This window comes from Dipodomys spectabilis, unplaced genomic scaffold (genome assembly GCF_019054845.1).
Source record: "Dipodomys spectabilis isolate Male_0828 unplaced genomic scaffold, ASM1905484v1 ptg000263l, whole genome shotgun sequence".
Lineage (NCBI taxonomy): Eukaryota > Metazoa > Chordata > Mammalia > Rodentia > Heteromyidae > Dipodomys > Dipodomys spectabilis.
In genome coordinates, this window is record NW_024870940.1 from 3916433 (window position 1) to 3943106 (window position 26674).

General features: G+C 54.6%; 1 protein-coding gene across 1 annotated transcript in view; it reads left to right on the forward strand.

Annotated features, from left to right (window-relative positions):
* LOC122125287 (CUB and sushi domain-containing protein 1-like) overlaps positions 1-26156 on the forward strand; it is a gene marked incomplete at its 3' end in the record, with an annotated part of 693202 nt that extends 667046 nt beyond the window's left edge. The window contains exons 25-28 of the mRNA XM_042699884.1: positions 1102-1258; positions 22464-22655; positions 24233-24359; positions 25954-26156. Coding sequence (XP_042555818.1) covers positions 1102-1258; positions 22464-22655; positions 24233-24359; positions 25954-26156 — 679 coding nt within the window. The remainder of the gene's footprint in view (positions 1-1101; positions 1259-22463; positions 22656-24232; positions 24360-25953) is intronic.
* Positions 26157-26674: the final 518 nt, after the last annotated feature.

Below are 26674 nucleotides of genomic sequence, written 5' to 3' on the forward strand. Positions count from 1 at the left end.
ACAGCGCACCGTGGGCTCAGCCTCCGCTCTCGGACGAGCACAGTTACCTCCCTTTCCCTCCGTGGTCAGTCAGGCTGCACAGCGCACCGTGGGCTCAGCCTCCGCTCTTGGACGAGCACAGTTACCTCCCTTTCCCTCCGTGGTCAGTCAGGCTGCACAGCGCACCGTGGGCTCAGCCTCCGCTCTTGGACGAGCACAGTTACCTCGCTTTCCCTCCGTGGTCAGTCAGGCTGCACAGCGCACCGTGGGCTCAGCCTCCGCTCTTGGACGAGCACAGTTACCTCGCTTTCCCTCCGTGGTCAGTCAGGCCACACCTTGAACCATCTTACCTTTTGTTTTCCCTTTGTATTTCTTTTTAATTTTTAGGAAATTTTGTTGTAAAGGTGATTACAGAGGGGTGGCAGTTGCATAAATCAGGTAATGAGCACGTTTTCTTTTGAACAGTGTCACCGCTCCCTCAATTTCTCCCAGGTTTCCCCTCCCAACCCTCCTCCTCCCGGCAAGTTCCATAGTTCATTTCCAACACAGTGTCTAATGAGTATCACTGATGAATTAATTCACCCTTTGACCCTCTCCAAATCAGACAAACTTACATACAAGACAAAGTGTTCCGAAATCAAAAACATGGACAAAGGGAAGAAACCAAAGAAAAAAGTTAAAAAAAAAAAGAAGAACCACAAATAGTACAATAGGCTATTTATCACTGTCATCTGCTTGTGCTTTTCCTTGTTTTTGTTGTTGTTGTTTTGTTTTGTTTTGTTTTATCTTTGAACTCAGGGCCTGGGTGCTGTCCCTGAGCTCTTTTGCCCAAGACTAGCACTCTACCACTTTGAGCCACAGCACCACTTGCAGTGTTCTAGTGGCTTATTGTAGATAAGAATCTCACGGACATTTCTTCCCAGGCTGGCTTTGAACTGTGATCCTCAGATGTCAGTCTCCTGAGTAGCTAGGATTACAGGTGTGAGCCACTGGCACCTGGCTATCAGCTTGTCATGGTACTAGCTGTATAAGTACTGAATGAAGTCTCTCCTTAAAGCTAAAATTGCACCTGAGGAATACAGTCTGGGAAAATGGGGGACTCATGCTGTGAACTTTGCCTAGGTTTATGACGGAAAAGACAGCTCATCCCGCCTGCTGGGAGCCTTCACGAAGACCGAGCTGCTGGGGCAGGTTCTCACCAGCACCTCCAACCACCTGTGGCTGGAGTTCAACACCAATGGCTCAGACACGGCCCAGGGCTTCCAGCTCACCTACACCAGTGAGTACTGCGGCCGGGCCGGCCCTGCGGGCTCTCCATCTTGTCTGTACGTCCACTACTCAGCTTTCAGTGTATGCGAGCTTTGTTTTTTTAATGTACTGCTTTTCATTTTCTGGCTGTGTTCTAAGTTACACCTTAATTCTGTGCTGGATCCTCAGTGAATTCATTCTAGAGAAGCAGTAATTGTAAATTTAGCTACTTACAGACATTCTTGCTCTGATAATTCAATAAATAGGCCTAAAATGTAAATATCTTAGGTTGATTAAGAGTTTCTGGGTTTGAAAATAGTGTTTGTAGTGTGATATATGCTGAATAAACAAAACAACATTTTTATGAAAAATTTCAAGATAGTGTTGTTATAGTTAGTAATAAAGTCATCGATATTCATATACATACATACATATGGTTTCTTATAATCATGCACATGAATGAACAGACGCACACAAACATAAAACAATTGGACGTACCAATCATTTTCTGTTGTCTATTAACTTCGCAGATAAAACAAACATAAGTAACTTGAACCTTTTTTTTTTTTGGTGGTACTCAGGACCTGTGCTTACTAGACAGGCACTGGACCACTGGGCCACCTCCAAACCATAGGAAACTTGTGAGTTCACCCAGCATCACAATACTATGAGCTATTGGGGCTGGGACATTTTCTGAAGTTCAGAGTTTTAACCCATGTCCTATCATGTTAGTATAAGTATATAAATCAATATGAAAAATTTTAAAGGTATAAATGAAGAAGACGCAAGAGCAGAAGATATAAAAGCTATGTTTTCAGGGTATTTTAACAAATGTTTACAATGTTTTTAGTTACAAAGAGGAGCGAACTATATGGTTTGGATAACTAAAGATAACTAGTTAATTATGATGCTTCAAAGATCTAAAACAGGGACTAAGAAGGTGGCTCAGTGGTAGAGTGCTGGCCTTGTATGCATGAGGCCTGCGGGTTTGATTCCTTAGAACCACATAAACAGAAAAAGCCAGAAGTGGCACTGTGGCTCAAGTGGTAGAGCACTAGCCTTGAGCTGAAGAGCTGAGGGACAGCGCCCAGGCCCAGAGTTCAAGCCCCACAACTGGCAAAAAAAAGAAAAAGAAGAAGATCTAAAACAGGCCTATGCTTTGTAATCTGGTGATTGCATACCTCCCGCTTCTCATGCTAGGACACAGAAGTTTCAAAGCTGATATTTTTAGCAGAAAGTTCTGAGAATGCCCATCCGAGCTGAGGCCTCTCTTTGACAGTAGAGCAAGTAGAGTTCATCAGAGTCGATCATCACCCCAGGGCCATTGTCCAAGTTCTATGCTGTCAGCCCAGGAGATGGACCACATGAGTCCCACTCAGCAGGGGAAATCACCCCTGAGGAAAGAGGGTGGTTGAACTAAAATGGCCTTGGAGTGGCTGTCATGTTTGTGATGATACCCTAGAAATGGAAACCTATTGATCAACTTTTAGGCGTGACATGTTAGAAACAATGGATGCCATAGGGTTTCTTGCTTAATTTTTCTTTGAGCGAATCCTTAAGAATTTCACTCTCAGGAAATGTTGGAAGAATGGGTTGTATGTCTTTGCTAGGGGACCGTTTCTTCTGCATGATGCTCTCTATCCATGCACTTGGTAATTTATATTTTCTTACTGGGTATCTGAATCTCCATTTGGCTTAAAAAATGAGACAAATAATGCAGGTGACAGCCATGTGTCCTTTGGAATTTGATGTCCAAGTCAATGAACTTTTCAACGTGGTCATCTTGTTCTTTTTCCTCTTCTTCATATGTCAAGATGATTTTTGCTTCTTGCAGGGAGTTGTGTGTCTGAGATCCAATCCAGATCTTCTAACAGCCTAGAACTCTCTGTGAACTTTTCAAATATGTTACATGATCCGACTTTAATGAACACTGGTTCTATTGATTGGTATTGATATATGCAAAGGCCTTGGCAAGCGAGAAAAAAATAATCCCACCATGGGGCCAACTTGGAACAAATAGGTTAATTCATAAGTGTTTGTAAACATCTGTTTCCTGAGTGTGTGGTATGTGTGTGTGTGTGTGTGTGTGTGTGTGTGTGTGTGTGTGTGTGTGACATTTTCTTGATCCATTTCTCCACTAAGGGGTATCTGGACTAATTCCATACCTTGGCTATAGTGACTATTGCTGCAATCAACATGGTGGTACTGGTGACTTTACTGTATCCTCGGTTGGAATCTTTGGGATAAATGCCCAGGAGTGGAATTGCTTGGTCAGTGAAGTTCTATGTTTAATCTTTTAAGAAACTCCAGTGTGGTTGAACACGATTATATTCTCACCACTAGCGTATTAGTGTTCCCTTTTGGCTGCTTCCTTGTCAGTAGTATCCGTAATCATTTGTTTTCTTGATAGTGGCCATTCTAGCTGGGGTGAGGTAGAATCTCAGTGTTGTTTTGGTTTAGTTCTTTTGTAGCCATAGAGGTGGAACATTTCTTCCTATATCTGTCTGAGAAGACTGTTTTTAGTTCATTAGCCTAATTATTAATTGGCTTGCCTATTTTTTGAGGATTTAATTTGTGCAGTTCTCTGTTTATTCTGGTATTAGACTACTTTCTGTTATGTAGCTGGCAAAATTCTCCCGTTCTGTGTACTGTTCAGCTTGTTGGCTGGTTCTGTGCCAGGCAGAAGTATTTTAGTTTGATGCGGACCTATTCAGAAAGAACAATATTGTACCCTTTATAAAGAAATGGAAAGCTCTGGAAAAAATTGGGTTAGGTAAGCCATGCCAAGAGAGACAAAGTTTACATGTTTTCCCTCATATGTGGACCCTGAATGCATTAGGTGGTATGTACACGTATACATATGTATTAACTGAAATATGATAGACTCAAGGGAGATCTTACGTAGTATAATTCCTTAGAAAGGTAAAGTCAAAGTTCAACAAAATCAATATCAGGAATCAGGTACTTGTAAGGGGTGGAATGGGGTCAAGGGGAAATGGAGGAGAAGACGAGGCAATACAGTCCAGAATCCAGTGTATATCCTACAAAATTAAGAAGAGTGAGGGCAAGGGTATGGAGGGTTGGGATGGGTGAGGAATGCTGAAAGAGGTGTCATCAGTCAAGACATACTGTATTCATGACCTGCCTTGTTAAATGGCAGTCCTTTATACAACTACTTAGAGATAGTAAGTATGTAAGTGCATATATGTGTATCTCCTAGAACAAACTTACGTGCTTCCACATAGCATGCTTCTTTTTGCCATTTAACAAAGCAGATTATGACTGTGATGTGTCTTGATCAGTCTCTCCCCTTTCTGCACAGGTAACGCTTGTGTTCTTACAGCATGCTGTGAACTGTTCTTACGTCATGCTGTGAACTGTTTTTACAGTGCGCCGTGAACTGTTCTTACAGCGGGCCAGGATCTGTTCTTAAGTGTGCCGTGAACTGTTTTTACAGTGCACTGTGAACTGTTCTTACAGTGCGCCGTGAACGGTTCCTACAGTGCGCCGTGAACTGTTCTTACAGCGGACCAGGATCTGTTCTTAAGTGCGCCGTGAACTGCTCCCCGGGAGCTCTTTGAGGTTGGGGGACTCGAGTACTCGTTCCTTTCCCTCCCCTCAGTGTTCTCTGACATCTTGCTCATGTGTGATGGGATGAACGCACATTTGTGTATGGGGGCGGGGCGGGTGGGGGGCTCGAGTCCCCGAGCACGGCCCTGGCCAGCCTGAGCTCAGCCTGATCTAATAAAAACAGTTTCCTTTTTTAAGTTCAGTAGGTTTAATTAAAATCAACCACATATTCTGAAGACCTTGCTGTAGTAAAGGGTCAGCAAACTGGGAAGATGAGTCCAGTGTGGCGTTGACGGCGTTGTCTGACTTTGCTTCTTGTCACGCTGGGATGCTGGAGGCACCCCGCCTTGCCGCCTTGTGGGAGTGTGTGGAGGCCCAGCCTAGAGCACAGAGCTGCTGGCTGCCAGCGGCCAGCCGGGTCCCTGATCCTGAGTCTGCCGTACCTATGGGAAGGCCCGTGGACCAAAGCCAGCCCTGGAGACATCTCGAGATGCCGCAGGATCCCGGGCACTTGGGAAGTAGCTACACTGAGCACGTGCAGATTTCCTGCTCTTAATCACTTAGAAGAACACGAAGGAGCCCCCTGGGAAGTTCCACTGTCTGTAATTTGAAGGAAAGCGTGATGGGCCCCAGCGCTCGTTGATATTTCTGCAGAATGACCTGTCCACTCACAGTCTGCTTGCCTGAGGCGTGGAGCGGCAAGGGAGGGAGACTCCAGCTCATTCTGAGTGAGCCACAACCTCTCCTGCGGACAAGGAAACGAAAGCCCAGAACTGTGGGCCTAGTCAGCCATCAGCCCTCTTTATTAACATGATGATAGAATTAAAGTGATCTGAACGTTAAATGCACTGTTACAAATGAGAGAATGGCTCTGGACACAGATATCGCCTCAAGGCCAATCACGAAATATTAACTATGATCCCTTATGAGCCTCAAAACAAGTCAGAAAGAGTGTGATCCTCAGCATGCACAGTCATTGACTGCAAGCTAGGACGGAAGATTGGGAGCAGGGAGCGTCAGATTCTGTATCTGGAGTCCTGGGATTGTGGACATGTCACCGGTTGGCTGGTGGCCAGAAACAGCTGATGTCATCTCATTTCTGTGAACCTTCCCTCTGCCTCTCCCTATACATCTCTGCAGTGGTATGGTATATTTCTCTCAGTCCCTGCCAGCCAGGACTAAGACTTAAGTGCATGGTAATATGCTCATGTTATAACTGACTACTTCGTTTCCTGAAAACTCAATTTTGGAAATGCTATACCAGCCTAAGTGACAGTGGACTCATGTGTGGACTCGTGTGTGGACATGCAGTCTGCAATCTGAAGACCTTGCTGTAGTAAAGGGTTGGCAAACCGGGAAGATGAGTCCAGTGTGGCGTTGACGGCATTGTCTGACTTTGCCTCTTGTCATGCTGGGATGCTGGAGGCACCCCAGCGTGACAATCTGAATTTGTAAGTAATATGAGCAAAGTTACCAGACATGTTCAGGATTTCTTATTTAAACTAAAATAGGCCATTTTATTCAAAGAATAGCATTGGTCAGGTGCTGGTGGATACACCTGTGAACCTACCTCCTGAGTTCTGAGGACTGCAGTTCAAAGCCATCCAGGAGGGAAAGTCCCAGAACTCTTATTTCCACTTAACCATAACAGAATCCAGAAGTGGGGCTGTGGCTCAAGTATTGAGCACAAAGCTCAAGGACAGCACCCAGACCCGAGGTTCAAGCTCCAGGATCAGCATGTAAAAACACAAAAGCATCTGTCACCTCTTGGTTTTTCTTGTGACTTAAAGTCCAGGAAATCATGTAAAATGATCTGTTCAATGAATAATCTTAATGATCATTGTACAATATGGATTGCAATCAGGAAAAGAGGAGAAAATCCAAGCTGTGCAAGAGTCTGCGGGAACACCCAGAGGTGTTGTGTAAGGCAGAGTCTAGTCACGCTGACCGCAAGATGGCCTGCAGGGTTGGCCGGCACATGTCCTTGCTTGACATTTCTAGAACCCCTGCATTCCATCCTTGCCCCTGAGGTCCACCTACATAGCCCACACCCTTCTGCTGTGGATGATCTCCTAGGGATTGAGAACAGTTCCATTCTTCAGCCCTCATGAACATGGTCGTGAACACACTGGGCCCTTGTGAACATGGTGTGAACACGCTGGCGTGTCCTCTCTCCCTCAGCTCCATCATCCTCCACCTCTACCCCACAAGGCAGATTCTGCCCTGGGTGGGTGTCTCCAGCCCAGTCCCGACTGCTGTCCTCTTCTGGTCCATGGATGTGAAATGTCAGTGTTCCAGCTATGAGCAGAGAAAGCCAAGGGGAAGCTCAAAGCCCTGAGTTCAAGCCCCAGTACTGACCTACACACAAACAAGAGAAAAGGACCTGGGTTGAGAGCTGGCTGGTTCTCCTCCAGGGCCTCACTGAGTTCTGGAGGAGGAGTCAGAGGGGATTGTCATAGCCTGCGTTTCAGGACACCACGGCAACAGTGTCCTCACAGCCCGTATCGGGCAAGAGACACGGCGATGCCAGGGCCATGGGGACCGAGGCAGTGGGACCTGGGTCTGCATGTCCACACACGAGTCCACACATGAGTCCACACATGAGTCCACACGTGAGTCCACACACGAGTCTACACACGAGTCCACACACGAGTCCACACGTGAGTCCACACGTGAGTCTACACATGAGTCCACACACGAGTCTACACATGAGTCCACACACGAGTCCACACACGAGTCCACACGAGTCCACACATGAGTCCACACACGAGTCCACACACGAGAATGAATCCATGCACGAGAGCACACGAGCCCACACACGAGTCCATGCGTGATCCCCAGTCCACGCATGAGTCCATGCACGAGAGCACACGAGTCCACACACGAGTCCATGCGTGATCCCCAGTCCACGCATGAATCCATGCACGAGAGCACACGAGTCCACACACGAGTCCATGCGTGATCCCCAGTCCACGCATGAATCCATGCACGAGAGCACACGAGTCCACACACGAGTCCATGCGTGATCCCCAGTCCACGCATGAATCCATGCACAAGAGCACACGAGTCCACACACGAGTCCATGCGTGATCCCCAGTCCACGCATGAGTCCACCCATGAGAGCACACGAGTCCACACACGAGTCCATGCGTGATCCCCAGTCCACGCATGAGTCCATGCACGAGAGCACACGAGTCCACACACGAGTCCATGCGTGATCCCAGTCCACGCATGAATCCGTGCACGAGAGCACACGAGTCCACACACGAGTCCATGTGTGATCCCCAGTCCACGCATGAATCCATGCACGAGAGCACACGAGTCCACACACGAGTCCTTGCGTGATCCCCAGTCCACGCATGAGTCCATGCACAAGAGCACACGAGTCCACACACGAGTCCATGCGTGATCCCCAGTCCACGCATGAGTCCACGCACGAGAACATACGAGTCCACACACGAGTCCATGCATGATCCCCAGTCCACGCATGAGTCCACGCACGAGAGCACACGAGTCCACACACCAGTCCATGCGTGATCCCCAGTCCACGCATGAGTCCATGCACAAGAGCACACGAGTCCACACACGAGTCCATGCGTGATCCCCAGTCCACGCATGAGTCCATGCACGAGAACACACGAGTCCACACACGAGTCCATGCGTGATCCCCAGTCCACGCATGAATCCATGCACGAGAGCACACGAGTCCACACACGAGTCCATGCGTGATCCCCAGTCCACGCATGAGTCCATGCACGAGAGCACACGAGTCCACACACGAGTCCATGCGTGATCCCCAGTCCACACATGAGTCCACGCACGAGAGCACACGAGTCCACACACGAGTCCATGCGTGATCCCCAGTCCACGCATGAGTCCATGCACGAGAGCGCACGAGTCCACACACGAGTCCATGCGTGATGCCCAGTCCACACATGAATCCACGCACGAGAGCACACGAGTCCACACACGAGTCCATGCGTGATCCCCAGTCCACACATGAATCCACGAACGAGAGCGCACGAGTCCCCACACCAGTCCATGCGTGATCCCCAGTCCACACATGAATCCATGCACGAGAGCACACGAGTCCACACACGAGTCCATGCGTGATCCCCAGTCCACACATGAATCCATGCACGAGAGCACACGAGTCCACACACCAGTCCATGCGTGATCCCCAGTCCACGCATGAATCCATGCACGACAGCACACGAGTCCACACACGAGTCCATGCGTGATCACTGTCCACGCATGAATCCACGCACGAGAGCACACGAGTCCATGCGTGATACCCAGTCCACGCATGAGTCCATGCACGAGAGCATACGAGTCCACACACCAGTCCATGCGTGATCCCCAGTCCACGCATGAGTCCATGCACGAGAGCACACGAGTCCACACACCAGTCCATGTGTGATCCCCAGTCCACGCATGAATCCATGCACGAGAGCACACGAGTCCACACACGAGTCCATGCGTGATCCCCAGTCCACACATGAAACCATGCACAAGAGCACACGAGTCCACACACGAGTCCATGTGTGATCCCCAGTCCATGCAGGAGTCCACGCACGAGAGCACACGAGTCCACACGAGTCCATGCGTGATCCCCAGTCCACGCATGAGTCCACGCACGAGAGCACACGAGTCCACACACGAGTACATGCGTGATCCCCAGTCCACGTATGAGTCCATGCACGAGAGCACACGAGTCCACACACGAGTCCATGCATGATCCCCAGTCCACGCATGAGTCCATGCACGAGAGCACACGAGTCCACACACGAGTCCATGCGTGATCCCAGTCCACGCATGAATCCATGCACGAGAGCACATGAGCCCACACACGAGTCCATGTGTGATCCCCAGTCCACGCATGAGTCCATGCACGAGAGCGCATGAGTCCACACACGAGTCCATGCGTGATCCCAGTCCATGCATGAGTCCATGCACGACAGCGCACGAGTCCACACACGAGTCCATGCGTGATCCCAGTCCACGCATGAGTCCACGCACGAGAGCATACGAGTCCACACACGAGTCCATGCGTGATCCCCAGTCCACGCATGAGTCCATGCACGAGAGCATACGAGTCCACACACTAGTCCATGCGTGATCCCCAGTCCACGCATGAGTCCATGCACGAGAGCACACGAGTCCACACACGAGTCCATGCGTGATCCCCAGTCCACGCATGAGTCTACGCACGAGAGCACACGAGTCCACACACGAGTCCATGCGTGATCCCCAGTCCACACATGAATCCATGCACGAGAGCGCACGAGTCCCCACACCAGTCCATGCGTGATCCCCAGTCCACACATGAGTCCATGCACAAGAGCACACGAGTCCACACACCAGTCCATGCGTGATCCCAATCCACTCATGAGTCCACGCACGAGAGCACACAAGTCCACACACGAGTCCATGCGTGATCCCCAGTCCACGCATGAATCCAGGCACGAGAGCACACGAGTCCACACACGAGTCCATGCGTGATCCCCAGTCCACGCATGAGTCCACGCACGAGAGCACACGAGTCCACACGAGTCCATGCGTGATCCCCAGTCCACGCATGAATCCATGCACGGAGAACACACGAGCCCACACACGAGTCCATGCGTGATCCCATTCCACGCATGAATCCATGCACGAGAACACACGAGCCCACACACGAGTCCATGCGTGATCCCCAGTCCACGAATGAGTCCACGCACGAGAGCATACGAGTCCACACACGAGTCCATGCGTGATCCCCAGTCCACGCATGAGTCCACGCACGAGAGCACACGAGTCCACACACGAGTCCATGCGTGATCCCCAGTCCACGCATGAATCCATGCACGAGAGCACACGAGTCCACACACGAGTCCATGTGTGATCCCAGTCCACGCATGAATCCACGCACGAGAGCACAGGAGTCCACACACGAGTTCATGTGTGATCCCCAGTCCACGCATGAATCCATGCACGAGAGCGCACGAGTCCACACACGAGTCCATGCGTGATCCCCAGTCCACGCATGAGTCCATGCACGAGAGCACACGAGTCCACACACCAGTGCATGCGTGATCCCAGTCCACGCATGAGTCCATGCACGAGAGCACACGAGTCCACACACCAGTGCATGCGTGATCCCAGTCCACGCATGAATCCACGCACGAGAGCACACAAGTCCACACACCAGTCCATGCGTGATCCCAGTCCACACATGAATCCATGCCCGAGAGCACACGAGTCCACACACCAGTGCATGCGTGATCCCAGTCCACGCATGAATCCACGCACGAGAGCACAGGAGTCCACACACGAGTTCATGTGTGATCCCCAGTCCACGCATGAGTCCATGCACGAGAGCACACGAGCCCACACACGAGTCCATGCGTGATCCCCAGTCCACACATGAATCCATGCACGAGAGCACACGAGTCCACACACGAGTCCATGCGTGATCCCCAGTCCACACATGAATCCACGCACGAGAGCACACGAGTCCACACACGAGTCCATGCGTGATCCCCAGTCCACGCATGAGTCCACGCACGAGAGCACACGAGTCCACACACCAGTGCATGCGTGATCCCAGTCCACGCATGAATCCATGCACGAGAGCACACGAGTCCACACACCAGTGCATGCGTGATCCCAGTCCACGCATGAATCCACGCACGAGAGCACACAAGTCCACACACCAGTCCATGCGTGATCCCAGTCCACGCATGAATCCATGCACGAGAGCACACGAGTCCACACACCAGTGCATGCGTGATCCCAGTCCACGCATGAATCCACGCACAAGAGCACAGGAGTCCACACACGAGTTCATGTGTGATCCCCAGTCCACGCATGAGTCCATGCACGAGAGCACACGAGCCCACACACGAGTCCATGCGTGATCCCCAGTCCACACATGAATCCATGCAGGAGAGCACACGAGTCCACACACGAGTCCATGCGTGATCCCCAGTCCACACATGAATCCACGCACGAGAGCACACGAGTCCACACACGAGTCCATGCGTGATCCCCAGTCCACGCATGAGTCCACGCACGAGAGCACACGAGTCCACACACCAGTGCATGCGTGATCCCAGTCCACGCATGAATCCATGCACGAGAGCACACGAGTCCACACACCAGTGCATGCGTGATCCCAGTCCACGCATGAATCCACGCACGAGAGCACACAAGTCCACACACCAGTCCATGCGTGATCCCAGTCCACGCATGAATCCATGCACGAGAGCACACGAGTCCACACACCAGTGCATGCGTGATCCCAGTCCACGCATGAATCCATGCACGAGAGCACACGAGCCCACACACGAGTCCATGCGTGATCCCCAGTCCACGCATGAGTCCACGCACGAGAGCACACGAGTCCACACACCAGTCCATGCGTGATCCCCAGTCCACGCATGAGTCCATGCACGAGAGCACACGAGTCCACACACCAGTCCATGTGTAAATCCACCCACCAGTCCTTGCACAATTCACATGCTTCCTCATGCCACAGCTTGCTGAGAAGAGAAACAGGGAACTTCTTCACCTTTAAACGTGGTGATTATTGGAAATTACCTGTGTGTGAGGTGTGCACTTCCCTATACATTGTCTGCATGTTAGAATTTTTCACTTCGTGAGTTACTATTAAAACAATTCTCCCATCGAGCCTTGTCATGTACAACACGGTGACACTCTTCTGTGAGGGAAGGAAGTCAAACATGATTTCTACTGGGCTGTAAATGGATATTTTTTAAAAGAATGATTTGTATTTGAAAAGGAAAATAAGTAGTGGTGAGGACTGCTTTGCTGTCCATAAGAGAACATTGCTCAGGCGGGGCGGCCGGCCCCGCGTCTGGAACCTGGCCGGAGTGTGTCCGCAGACGCTGTGCCGCACTGTCCAAAACTAAAGCCTGGCGTAGCATCCACTCCTCATCACTGTCCTCCTCCCCCCGAAAGTCGCCACACTGAGTCTCCCCTGCTTCTGTCCGGAAGGCAAGCCCATAAAGCCATGTCTATAATCCACCGCAGCGTAGAATGGCCCGCAGGGACGTACCACGATGGAGATTCAGACACAGTAGAGACGCGGGCTGCAAGGACTGGGTTTACTACAAAGCAGAATGGATGATGTTCTAGAAAGAAGTCCCTCCTCCTCCCCTCCCACCCCCCGCCCAGGGACGCTGTGTGTGTGTACAAGTCCCGGGCAGGTACACACTCACATCAGAGTGCTTCGTTTTTTATTTGGCTTTCTTGTGTGCCAGTCCTGGGCTTGAACTCAGGACCTAGGCGCTGTTCCTGAGCTTCTCTCCTCAAGACTACTGTCGTGCCACTTTGAGCCATGGCTCCATCGTCAGCTATTTTGGTGGTTCGTTGGAGATGACTTTCCTGCCTGGATTTGAATCTCCATCTTCAGATCCCACCCTCTTGAGGAGCTAAGTTTATAGGCACGAGCACCGCGCTCGTCCAGAGTGCTTTATTTTGATGCACACGTTTACCTAAGCACGCGAATGGGTTTGGTGGTTTTGAAATATCATTAACAAAGTACTGGAGAGCCAAACTTGGCAGCCTTCTTAAGTGGGAGTTGGGGCGCGTGTCTCAGGATGCTTCTCTGTGAACCGGCACTGTGCGCTCTGGCTGCAGGAGGCTGCGGTGAGCTGAGCACACAGGTCTGTGGGGTGGTGCTGCTAAAACCGTGTCCAGGAAGGAAGAGGCCACTGGGGACGCTGCACGGATTCACTTAGAGCTCAAGGGTGGAGAGCTAGGGAGAGGCTGACAGACTATTAGGTTTGATCACCTTTTGCTAACCTATGAACGTGTATATCATGACAAAGATAAAACAGAGGAGTTTACAGTGATGCAAAGAAAATCACAGTGAAGCAGTAGGAAGGTGCTGGACACTGTTAATGAGTGAGTGGCCTGGAAAGGTCTTAGGACCCTCTGCAGTCCAGATGTCAGGGTAGTTCCTGTAACCTGTCCGGACATCATTGCCTGAAGGACAGCCTAGCACCAGGTTTTAATCTGGAGAATTCTTTTCTTCTCTTTCTTTAATGGTGACTGTAGAGTTGATACACAGAGGGGTTACAGTTACATGAACCAGGTGATGAGAAATGAGCACAATTCCTTGTGAACCACGTCTCCCTTCCCCTCGCTTTCTCCCATTCCACCCACAAACCATCCAGTTCCTTTTCCACATGGTGTCGACTGAGTATCACTGTTGTATTAGTTCTTCCTTATCCTACCTTGCATGTGCCCTCCCTTACCCTACCAAATACAAACTAACAAACAAGATGAACGGAAAAGAAATCCTTTTCTTCTATAAGTAATTTGAAATTCTTTTCTTCTGTAAATAATTTATCTTCAAATTGTGTGACAGTTGAGGGTACACACTGCTATTATTTCCACATTTGGAAGTTGTGTTTATTCTGTGGCCTGCCAGGACTTAGAGAAAGGTAAGAGGACCCAAAGAAGGATGACATAAATGTTTTAATCAGAAGGACTGAATTCACACTTTACAGCTTAAGAGGGAAATAAAACGAAGGCCCGCAGATGATATCACCAACTGCTCTAAAACATGGAATTTTACGGGAGGAGCGATGACAGAATTGTTTTCCACTCCTCCGTGGGAGGGAGAAAAGCAATAACTGTTGCTCCTGCCAGCCATCAATCAGTGCGTGAACAAGAGTCTTTATGAGAAGAAGGAAACACTAAGCCATGAGTTGCCAGCGTTTGGCTCTGCTTACCTGTGGATGGAGTCCACACTGAGGCCTTCTAAACATCAGCTGTGTCTGGGTGCAGAGACTGGGACCGTAGGCCAGGCACAGGATGGATGGCAGGTGCTGATGGACGGCAGCCGCTCGGCAGAACTGCTCTGAAAGAGTGGCACATGGGCCCGGGGGCCGTAGTCAGACCTGCTGCGAGTGGGCTGTGCCGGCCTGGGCTGCCACTTCCCCATAATGGACGGGCCTGCCCTGCCGCCCAGTGCGCGTTCTGAACTGGGTGGCTCCATGCCTTTGCAGTTACTAGTTGTAGAATATAAAAGTAATAACACATGAATCACAAAGGCAGCCATAAATTCAAGGGCTGTAGGCAATCCCTCACATTTATGCACCATTTATTTATGAAGAATGCACAGTTATTTTTACAAATCCTCTCCTTTTTCTTATAATATTCTCTGCATGCCAACCATAGTTAAATCCTGGAAAACAGAGATGGGAAGGCCAGGATGCAAGCCAGAGTGCTACCAGGCAGGACTGGCCCCAGGACTGGAGGACTGGCTGCCCTCTCTTCTTACCCAGCATCCCCTCTCCCTGACACCTAGTGCATTCTCAGCCTCTTTCCCAAGGGAGACTGTTGTATTCTGGGATTCCAGTTTTGCCCCCTTCACAAGGCAATTTCAACAATGCTTTCATACGTGCATTTAACCAAAATCACCTCACTAGGTGCTAGGTGGGCCTGAGAGATGTAAGTGAACTGACCCGGGAGCTTTTGGTACAGATGCCCTGGACTGTGGCTAATCCGCTGTCCAACATCTCTCTGGGTAAATGAGATTTTGACAGTTATGCCCTGAGTGTCAATGAAATCCCACGAAGCTTTAAGAAATGATTTGCCCATCTGAATCCATTTGGCAAAGCCACAAGATGTTGAGAGAGCAGAGGGGGAGCCATGAAAAGGCTGCTTCTCATGGCTGGTGAGGTGTGTCCTCTGCTGCAGGAGCCCGGGGGGGCGGTCCCTGGGAAGGCCGGGGGTTGGATGGGGGGAAGGGGGGGGGCGGGTCCCTGGGAAGGCCGGGGGTTGCATGGGGGGAAGGGGGGGGGCGGTCCCTGGGGAGGCCGGGAGTTGCATGGGGGGAAGGGTGGGGGGGGCGGGTCCCTGGGGAGGGCTGGGGGGCGGGTCCCTGGGAAGGCTGGGTGTTGCATGGGGGGAAGGGGGGGGGGCGGGTCCCTGGGAAGGCCGGGGGTTGCATGGGGGGAAGGGGGGGGGGGCGGGTCCCTGGGGAGGGCTGGGAGTTGGGTGGTGGGAAGGGATGGGGGCGGGTCCCTGGGAGGGCTGGGAGTTGGGGGGGAGGGCTGGGGGGCGGGTACCTGGGAGGGCTGGGAGTTGGGTCCCTGGGGAGGGCTGGGAGTTGGGTCCCTGGGGAGGGCTGGGAGTTGGGTCTGGGAGGAGTGCTGGGGGGCGGGTCCTGGGGGAGGGCTGAGGGTGAGTCCTGGGGGAGGGCTGGGGGTGGGTCCCGGGGGAGGGCTGGGGGAGAGTCCCGGGGGAGGGCTTGAGGAGGGTCCCAGGGGAGGGCTGGGGGTGAGTCCTGGGGGAGGGCTGGAGGAGGGTCCTAGGGGAGGGCTGAGGGTGAGTCCTGGGGGAGGGCTGGGGGAGAGTCCCGGGGGAGGGCTGGGGGAGGGTCCCGGGGGAGGGCTGGGGGTGAGTCCTGGGGGAGGGCTGGGGGAGAGTCCCGGGGGAGGGCTGGGGGAGGGTCCCGGGGGAGCTCTTCCAGTGCAGAGAAGGGAGGAAGGCCCTCTAGCAGAACTGGCGGTGCTGGGTCCCCTCTGTACAAGGCCTCATTCCCTCTTTTTCCCGCTGACTAGTGGGGTGTTAGATGAGGAGCCTCTGACATGGACCCTGAACCCCGCTTCACAAGGCAATTTCAGCAATGCTTTCACCCTACTCCCCCCCCTCCTGAGGGAAGCCCCCAGGTTCCATCATCTTTTGAGTACTAGATCCCCAATCCAAGGGAGACCACGAAGTCTGTCTTTCTCTGGCGTACCCCGTCATGATCTCTGGTTCTGTCCATTTTCCTCCACATCACCCAGTCTCCTCCTCCTGTGTGGCTCAGTGACACCCTGCTGGGCTTGTACACCGCCTTTTCTTTGTGCATTCATTGGTGGACAGGCGTGTAAGCCAGCCTGTGCGGTAGCTGCTGTGAGCAGTCTCCTGTGGACATGCGTGTGTCTGTGCCATAGCTGCTGTGAGCAGTCTCTCTCCAGATGGAGATGCCTGCGGCCAGCAGGGTGGAGTCTCTGCCCAGCCTGCAGGCACAGAGCCACCAGGAGTAAAGATTTGTTTAGGGTTTGTGAATGCAATTAGGACCTTATCAATCTGATCTACTTACCTGATGTCTTTGACTGAGGCGCTTTCCTGAGGCTACTTGCTCTGTTATTAGGTTGCTTTTATGTTCTTTTGTCTTTCTCATTTTTAACTGTCTTTAAGAAATTGTACAAAGGAACTGGCCTTTAACAAAGCAGTTTCTGAACCGAATGCATCTGGATCGGTGTCACCCTTCAGCATTCCCACCCGCCTCCCTGCTCGCCCCCTCCCTCCTGCTTCTTAGTTTTGAGGGTGCACGTTGGTTCTTGGGTGTATGCTCCCCTTCTTCTTGTCATCTTCATTTTGTCAACCTGCCCCCCTTGGCCCACCCTACCGTCTTTGTGCACCCACTTCCTTCTGGTGTTTTATTTTGCTGAACTTTAATTTTTGTCTTTCTAAGGAAGTGCACACTTGGTATCTCCCTCAAACCTGTTGCATTTCAGTTCCGCACAGCACCCAGAGTATCCACTGTGAGTTTGTACGTTAAATCTAGCTTCCACATATAAGATAAAACATTAACCCTTCGTATCTGGGCCTGATTTAATTTGCTAACATTTTTTTTCCAAGTCCTTCCATTTTTACTGCAGTTTGAACTCAGGGCCTGTCTCTTGTGAAGCAGGTGCTTTACTGCTTATGCAGTGCCATTGGCACTGTTGGCTTGAGTTACTTTTCCAAGAGGGCCTTTCATTCTTGCCCAGCCCGGCCTGATCCAGGATCCCCGTTTTTACTTTCCAGTATAGCTGGGTTGGCTGACACCTGTTACTATTTGTTGAGATGGTGTCTCAAGAAGGTTTCCCCCAGGCTGGGTCAAGCTGTGATCCCTGACTATGATCCCCAGGTAGCTAGGATTAAGATGGTGAGCCACCATTCCCCGCTGCTTTGTTATTTATGAATGACTTATTTGATTACATGAACAAGATGACTTCAGAAAAGTAGGGAGTTCTGATTTTCTAATTTCAGTTCTAAACTTTAATTGGCTTTTCATTGTCTCGCCCCAGAGCTCAGAAATTCACATTCCTGATTAAACACTGCTGATATCCTGGTCATTGTTTTGGTTTGTGGAAATTTTGTAACATCTATCCATGAGAGTTACTTACATAAGCATACACACACAGACACACACACACACACACACACACACACACACACACAATGATAATACAACTTCAGATGCAGGGAATTACAAAAAAGTACCTTTCTAAATAAATCAACTGAAAACAATGTGGTTAAAATGGCAGAGATTTATAACTTAGTATTTAAAAAACAAACACATGTGCAAACACACACACAAACACGAAAACACACCTGGAAGTAATTGTTCTTTTTTAACAATGAATTGTGTGTTTAAACGTGAGTCAACCAAGCATTTCTGGGAGCTCAGCATTCATTTCTTTTGTCAAGTGTGCGACAAAAATTAGCTCCCCTGGTGACCCTAGCCCAGGCTTTCCTTGGAGGACTGCAAGTCGAGTGGGTACGCGGCCAGGAGGAGTCGTTCAGAGTACTTCCTCTCTTTTCTGAACGACATCTGGAAGCATTCCATTTCCCCCACAGCCCCGATGGCTGTCCTCATCCTCACTGAACAGTCTCGGGGAACTCACGAGGTAGCAGCTCTCTACAAATGCCTGAAGATTTCAGTTGCTCACAGGAGACGATCCCGTAGATCCACGGAAGTGCAGTGTCCTCAGGCTCCTCCGCTTCCTGCCCAGCATGTGGAGCTGTTTCCAGGCCGCGTGGTCAGATACAGAGCCCTCATTGTCCAGCAGGGGCTGCAGAAGAGGTTAACCTGAGAGTGGGTCGTCTGTCCTGGTGCCTTCTCGGGAGACAAGAGCTACTCCAAACACTGAAGGCGGAAGACTCCGTGGCTTAGGTCCAGCTTTCGTTAGACTTAGGAAAAATGAAGAGTCTGAGAAGCCAGATGCAGTCTACAGAACAGCAAGCATGGGTCGCGGTGGCTGGGAGACCAGGGCTGATTTTCATCAGCCTGATGTTTGGATCATGTTTTGACTAGAACATTTTGTTCTGAGTATCTTTGCTGAGATTATGACTTAAGAAGAAATCACTGGAAAGCAGAGGAAAAATGGAATTACTAAATATGCAAGCGAGCTTTGACTACAGTGTTAACAATGTTTTGACACAAATAACTTGATATATTTTTTCTGAGTTGCTACATGGTAAAAAGCAAAACAGAGGCAGCATCTGAGTGCTGGTGTCTTTCTGACTCATTAAGATAGAGAAGGTTGTTCTCTTCACATAGAAGGTCACTCTACCCATGTATATTTTATGTTCATACTCTTCAGTAGTCTTGAGTCTTAAGATCATTTAAAAACTCCATTAAATTTGAATTATAATAAAATGTCTATTTTTAGGTGAGGAGATTTGTAATTCAGGTATAAATCCCTTAATAACCTGAAACTTTAAAAACTGAGTCCGCCAGGTGCCCGTGGCTCACACCTGTGAGCCAGAGGCTGAGATCTGAGGATCGTGGCTTGAAGCCAACCCAGGCAGGAGGAACTACCAAAAATGCTCAGGGACAGCACCCTGGCCTTGAGTTCAAGACATAGCACCGTCCAAAAACAACAACAAAAAATCATAACAAAACGGTAATTGTGTATTCTGTGCACACAACTGTGACACAGTTGGGTGTTTCACTCCTAACTGCACAGTGACAGATCTGTTCGCGTCATTTTGCCAGTGCTCTAAGCAGCGTTGAATTGGTGTTGTATAGGATGTGAATTGTTCTTTAAACAAACAGCAAATAATGAGTGGAATGAATGGTAAAACGGGAGGAAATGCACCTCCTGCAGCCAGAGAGAAAGGCATGCTCTTGAAGAGTGGGAAGAGCTGGGGGCGGGCCAGGACGCTCAGAGTCCGCAGAGTGGAGCTGGGGGTACTGGAGGATGAGGGCCGCCAAGGCCCCGCCGGCCGCAGCTCATTCAAGACACAAGTGCCAGGCAGCTGGAGCTCTGGGCGCCTGGGCCCTCTGCTCCTTCTGGAATATTCCCCTGTGGCCCTCTCCGTGCTTCTCCTGAACAGCGATCCCGCCCTGCCGTAGCCCTGCCCGAGTGGAAGTTCTGAGACGTTCTGCGAGCTTGAAGCTCCCTTCGGTGGATTGAAAATGGAAGACTGAGCTTGGGAATGGCTGATACGTCCCCACCTCCTCCCAGAGAACAGCACGCAGTATCCAAGATGCTGGTTAGACTTCCAGACATTTAGGAATTAAGTAAGTGTCAGACTTTTATTAAAATAAAATAATAAATTCCACTGTGACCTTTTGAGAAAACAATAAAAGTGTCAGAAGAAACAAGGGGCTGTGGAGCCAGAGGACTCTCCTGCCATCAATAACCAGGCTTCCTGCTCCCCACGGCGGAGGGGACAGTAAACCATCTGAGACCAAGTGATAGAGAAAGCCATCAAACGACCACTTGTAAAAGCTTGCACCCGCATAAAGTTAATGAGACATTTTTCATTGATGTATCTTTGTTTGCCCGTTGTTTCTGAATGTTTTCTTCTCTAAGTAGAAAGCTTAAGGCAGAGATAGGAAAATACTTATTCTAAGCAATGATGATAGAACAGCCGTGTTTTAGGGTGCTGGTAACTGAAAAGACTGGCTCTCGGTGTGCAGAGTGCTTGTTCTGTACAATGCCGGAGGCATTACTGTGTGGAGCTCAGCGCGCCCAAGTCTGAGGCGGTGCACAGATCCTGAAGAGACATCTTGTCTTCACTCTACCAACCCGGCGACCTCGAAGAACATGGAGGATGTGGGTTGGGACAATGTCCACTGAACTGGGAGGTGACCCGCAGTGAACAGGAATGCTGGCCATGACTGACGTTGTCCAGGGCCTCGTCTCTGCAGCTGATGTGTGTGTGTGCAGACATGAGATGGAATACAGGTTAAGGCATGGTGACCAGTCTCGAAGATTCTGGGCTTGTGTGCAGTTTAAGCACCAGACAAACCACCCAGTGCTTTTCTTCCAATCTTCACACCCAGCGTGAACGGCTGGCCTGCCCCAGACTTGGAGACACGCCCATACTCACACTGCGTTCACACTCAGGAAACGTTCTTAGAAACCTACACCATCCAGCTCCCTGCACCTGCATACGTGGGAAGCCGGGGGCCCAGTGTGTGAATTTGGGGCTCAGCTGTTCCTGATGGCCTCCCCCACAGGACCTGCACAGCCCCTGAGGGCGTGAGGCACCCCCCGAAACAGATGGCGGATTCACTGAGAGCCTGGACGTGATGGCACACGGGTGGACGATGCACGGAGTGTGTATTTTTATACCTGGATCACTTGTCCAGCGGACATTTCCAACGGTGTGTTCTGGGGTTCAGTGCTTAGCACACCTCATTTGATGGAGACAGTCCAGCCTCAGGGCCACAATGGCTCAGGGCCCCAATGGCCAGCACTCCCCGGCTCTTCATTCTGCTCTGTTCCGGGACAAGAGCACCGCTGCGCTAGACTTGACAGCCGTGCCCCAGCACCGGCCTGCTGGCCACACCAAGTAGGACACCACGAGGACAGGCCAGCACTGGGCAGGCTCTAAGGACAGGTGCAGCCCTGGATTCTCTGTAGATCTGGTGGTATGCAGGTTTGTGTCCCTGTTAACTAGCCAAGGATTTATCCACACCGGAAGCCTGGACCATCAGGCACCCTGCCCTATCCCCTCCCTCCCTCCACACCCGCAGAGAGCAGCCTTGTTTTTGTGCGGTGATGGGTCATCCTCCTGGCATTTGGGACACCCTGAATCAGACAGCCTGTATCTCTTCGGTGAGCCCGATTGGTAGTGAAGCGGGGACGGTGTGATGCTGCGGGGAGCCCGCGGCGTGGCGGGGCACATCCTCACAGGGACGCTCTGCTCTCCGGGACGGAGCTGCACCACCCCATCGGGCCTATTCCAGAAGACCGCGGTGACATTCCTTTGCCAATCTAGGAAGTGCTTTCCTCGGCATCTCAGAGCAAGCTGATGGGGAGAGCTGGCTTGAAAGTGAATTTCATGTGTTGTTTTGGAGAAGGAAAAGTCAGGCATGTGAAGGAGAGTAGTCCACCCCAGCACGCTCATTTATTTGTTTATTGTTAGATTAGTGGTGATGGAAATGTGCGTTATTCTGAGGCTGAGAACCGCACCTTCCAGGGTTCAGGGTGACGGTGGGTCTGAAGCCCCCAGGAATGTAACAATCCAGTGAACAAACAACAGCGAGCGCTGTTTCCTACTGTGATACATACATACATACATATATCTAATTAATTAATTAACGAACAGCTAAATAGCCTGGAGCTGCACGTGGCTACATCTGCATCCTGCCGTCCTGTGCCTCCTTAACGGGGTCTGTGTTGAGCTAGGCCTGGTGCAGGAGTGGACGAAGCACACGTGGGCAGAGGGACAATGGTGTCCCTGTCCCTGCCACAGTTCGGGGCGCCTTGGGGAGGAAGGCAGGGCTGCGATTTGGGGGCCTTGTGAGCCCCACAGTCACAGCTCCTCAAGGGGGGGTGACTGGTGGGGGAGGGGAGGGGACGGGTGGGGAGGCACGTGGCCCACGGTGGGTCCCAGCTGCTCCCGCCCCGCGCCCGCTCACCCCGCGCCCCCCGCAGGCTTCGACCTGGTGAAGTGTGAGGACCCCGGGCTGCCCAGCTACGGGTACAAGGTGCGCGACGGGGGCCACTTCGCGGACACGGAGGTGGAGTTCAGCTGCAGCCCCGGCTACGCCATGCACGGGAGCGGCACGCTCACCTGCCTCAGCGGGGACCGCCGCGTCTGGGACCAGCCGCTGCCGTCCTGCGTGGGTGAGTGGGCGAGCGCCAGGGCGGTCCGCGGGGGAGAGTGGGGTGGGAGAGGGAGCTGCAGGGTGAGTGGGGTCCGCGGGGGAGAGTGGGGTCTGCTGGGAGAGGGAGCTGCAGGGTGAGTGGGGTCCGCGGGGGAGAGTAGGGGTGGGAGAGGGAGCTGCAGGGTGAGTGGGGTCCGCGGGGGAGAGTGGGGTCTGCTGGGAGAGGGAGCTGCAGGGTGAGTGGGGTCCGCGGGGGAGAGTGGGGGTGGGAGAGGGAGCTGCAGGGTGAGTGCGGTCCGCGTGGGTGAGGCCCGCATGGGTGAGGCCGGCATGGGTGAGGTCCCGCGTGGGAGAGGTTCACGTGGGTGAAGATCTGCGTGGGTGAAGATCTGCGTGGGTGAGGTCCATGTGGGTGAGGTCCATGTGGGTGAGGCCCGCGTAGGTGAGGTCCATGTGGCTAAGGTCCATGTGGGTGAGGATCTGCGTGGGTGAGGTCCGCGTGGGTGAGGTCCATGTGGATGAGGATCCGCGTAGGTGAGGTCCATGTGGGTAAGGTCCACGTGGATGAGGATTCGCGTGGGTGAGGTCCGCGTGGGTGAGGTCTATGTGGCTGAGGATCCGCATGGGTGAGGTCCATGTGGGTGAGGATCTGCATGGGTGAGGATCCGCGTGGGTGAGGTCCGCGTGGGTGAGGTCCATGTGGGTGAGGCCCGCGTAGGTGAGGTCCATGTGGGTAAGGTCCACGTGGGTGAAGATCTGCGTGGGTGAGGATCCGCGTGGGTGAAGTCCATGTGGGTGAGGTCCATGTGGGTGAAGATCTGCATGGGTGAGGATCCGCGTGGGTGAGGTCCATGTGGGTGAGGTCCATGTGGGTGAGGCCCGTGTAGGTGAGGTCCATGTGGGTGAGGATCTGCGTGGGTGAGGTCCATGTGGGTGAGGATCTGCGTGGGTGAGGTCCACGTGGGTGAGGTCCGCGTGGGTGAGGTCCATGTGGATGAGGATCCGCGTGGGTGAGGTCCATGTGGGTGAGGATCTGCGTGGGTGAGGTCCGCGTGGGTGAGGTCCATGTGGATGAGGATCCGCGTGGGTGAGGTCCATGTGGATGAGGATCTGCGTGGGTGAGGATCCGCGTGGGTGAAGTCCATGTGGGTGAGGCCCGCGTAGGTGAGGTCCATGTGGGTAAGGTCCACGTGGATGAGGATTCGCGTGGGTGAGGATCTGCGTGGGTGAGGTCTATGTGGATGAGGATCCGCGTGGGTGAGGTCCATGTGGGTGAGGATCTGCATGGGTGAGGATCCGCGTGGGTGAGGTCCGCGTGGGTGAGGTCCATGTGGGTGAGGCCCGCGTAGGTGAGGTCCGCGTGGGTGAGGTCCATGTGGGTGAGGATCTACGTGGGTTAGGATCCGCGTGGGGTGAGGATCCGCATGGTTGAGGTCCATGGGGGTGAAGATCTGCGTGGTGAGGCCCGCGTGGGTGAGGCCCGCGGGGGAGAGGATCCGCGTGGGAGAGGGTCCATCGGAGCTGGCCCGTGGTGCCCCGCAGCACCGTGGCCCACGCGCGGTCTCGGCGCCGTCTCACCTCCGCGCGTGTCCGCAGCTGAGTGCGGAGGCCGCGTGCACGCAGGACCGTCGGGCCGCATCCTGTCCCCTGGGTACCCGGCGCCCTACGACAACAACCTGCGCTGCACCTGGGTGCTGGAGGCCGCCCCGGGCCGCACCATCAGGTGAGCCCGCCCCCCACGAAGGACACGCGTGGGCCCCGCCCAGACCCTGCCCCGCCCCGCCCCGGTCCGCACCATCAGGGGAGCCCTGCCCTGCCATGCCATGACATGCGTGGGCCCCGCCCCGCCCCTTGTGGGCCTCTCCTGGCATGGTCCCACCCCTTGTGGCCCCGCCCCGTGTGGCCCTGCCCTGCCTTGTGGCCCCGCCCCGTGTGGCCCCGCCCTGCCCTGTGTGGCCCTACCCCGTGTGGCCCCGCCCCATGTGGCCCCGCCCAGCCCACCTGGCCCCACCCCACCCGCGTGGCCCCGCCCCACCCGTGTGGCCCCACCTGCCCCGTGTGGCCCCACCCAGCCCACGTGGCCTCGCCCTTCCCCCATGTGGCCCCACCCCGCCGACGTGGCCCTGCCCCGTGTGGCCCCCGCCCCGCCCCGTGTGGCTCCGCCCCACCCGCGTGGCCCCGCCCTGTGTGGCCCTCCCCTTCCCCCGTGTGCCCCGCCTGCGTGGCCCCACCCTGCCCCGTGTGGCCCCGCCCCGTGTGGCCCCACCCTGCCCTGTGTGGCCCTGCCCCACCCATGTGGGCCCGCCCCGCCCCGTGTGGCCCCACCCCATGTGGCCCCGCCCCACCCGTGTGGCCCCGCCCCGTGTGGCCCCCACCCGGCCCACGTGGCCTCGCCCTTCCCCCATGTGGCCCCGCCCTGCCCCGTTTGGCCCCGCCCCACCCATGTGGCCCTGCCCTGCCCCGTGTGGCCCCGCCCCACCCATGTGGCCCCGCCCTGCCCCGTGTGGCTCCTCCCTGCCTGCGTGGCCCCGCCCTGCCCCGTGTGGCTCCTCCCTGCCCGCGTGGCCCCGCCCCACCCATGTGGCCCCGCCCTGCCCCGTGTGGCCTTGCCCCACCCGTGTGGCCCCGCCCTGCCCCGTGTGGCTCCTCCCTGCCTGTGTGGCCCCGCCCTGCCCCGTGTGGCTCCTCCCTGCCCGCGTGGCCCCCGCCCCACCCATGTGGCCCCGCCCTGCCCCGTGTGGCTCCTCCCTGCCTGCGTGGCCCCGCCCTGCCCCGTGTGGCTCCTCCCTGCCCGCGTGGCCCCGCCCCACCCATGTGGCCCCCGCCCTGCCCCGTGTGGCCTTGCCCCACCCGTGTGGCCCCGCCCTGCCCCGTGTGGCTCCTCCCTGCCTGTGTGGCCCCGCCCTGCCCCGTGTGGCTCCTCCCTGCCCGCGTGGCCCCGCCCCACCCATGTGGCCCCGCCCTGCCCCGTGTGGCCCTGCCCCACCTGTGTGGCCCTGCCCTGCCCCGTGTGGCTCCTCCCTGCCTGCGTGGCCCCGCCCTGCCCCGTGTGGCCCCGCCCCGTGTGGGCCCCACCCTGCCCTGTGTGGCTCTGCCCCACCCGTGTGGCCCCGCCCTGCCCACGTGGCTCCGCCCTGCCCGGGTGGCCCCGCCCCACCCGTGTGGCCCCGCCCCACCCGTGTGGCCCCGCCCTGCCCCGTGTGGCCCCGCCCCGCCCCGTGTGGCTCCGCCCCGCCCGCGTGGCCCCGCCCTGTGTGGCCCTCCCCTTCCCCATGTGCCCCGCCCGTGTGACCCCGCGTGACCGGCCCCCCCCCCAGCCTGCACTTCATCGTGTTCGACACGGAGACTGCGCACGACACGCTGGCGGTGTGGGACGGGCCCGAGGACAGCACGCTGCTGCTGCGGGAGTGGAGCGGCTCCGCGCTGCCTGAGGACGTGCACAGCACCTTCCACGCGCTCACGCTGCGCTTCCACAGCGACTTCTTCATCAGCAAGTCCGGCTTCTCCATCCAGTACTCCAGTAGGTGCTGGGCGCGGGGAGGGGGCTGGGGTGGGGAGGGGGTGGCGGGGAGGGGTGGCGGGGAGGGGGCGCGGGGAGGGGGGGGCGGGGAGGGGGGGGCGGGGAGGGGGCGCGGGGAGGGGGGGGGCGGGGAGGGGTCGCGGGGAGGGGTGGCGGGGAGGGGGGTGGCGGGGAGGGGGAGCGGGGAGGGGGTGGCTGGGAGGGGGAGCGGGGAGGGGGGGCGGGGGGGCGGGGGGGCGGGGAGGGTTGGCGGGGAGGGGGCGCGGGGCGGGGAGGGAGCGCGGGGAGGGGGGGGCGGGGGGGCGCGGGGAGGGGGGGCGGGGGGGGGGGGCGGGGGAGGGGGGTGGGACAGGGAGGGGGGCTCGGGGAGGGGGTGTGAGGAGGGGGCGGAGAGAGGTGCGGGGAGGGGTGGGGGCTTGTGGTGCCCCCATGGGCCCTGCTGTGCCCTCTGCCAGGCTGCCGTGGGAAAGGGAGTCTGCAGGGAAGAAGGCCCGGGGAGGGAGGCTGGGGGGCTTCTT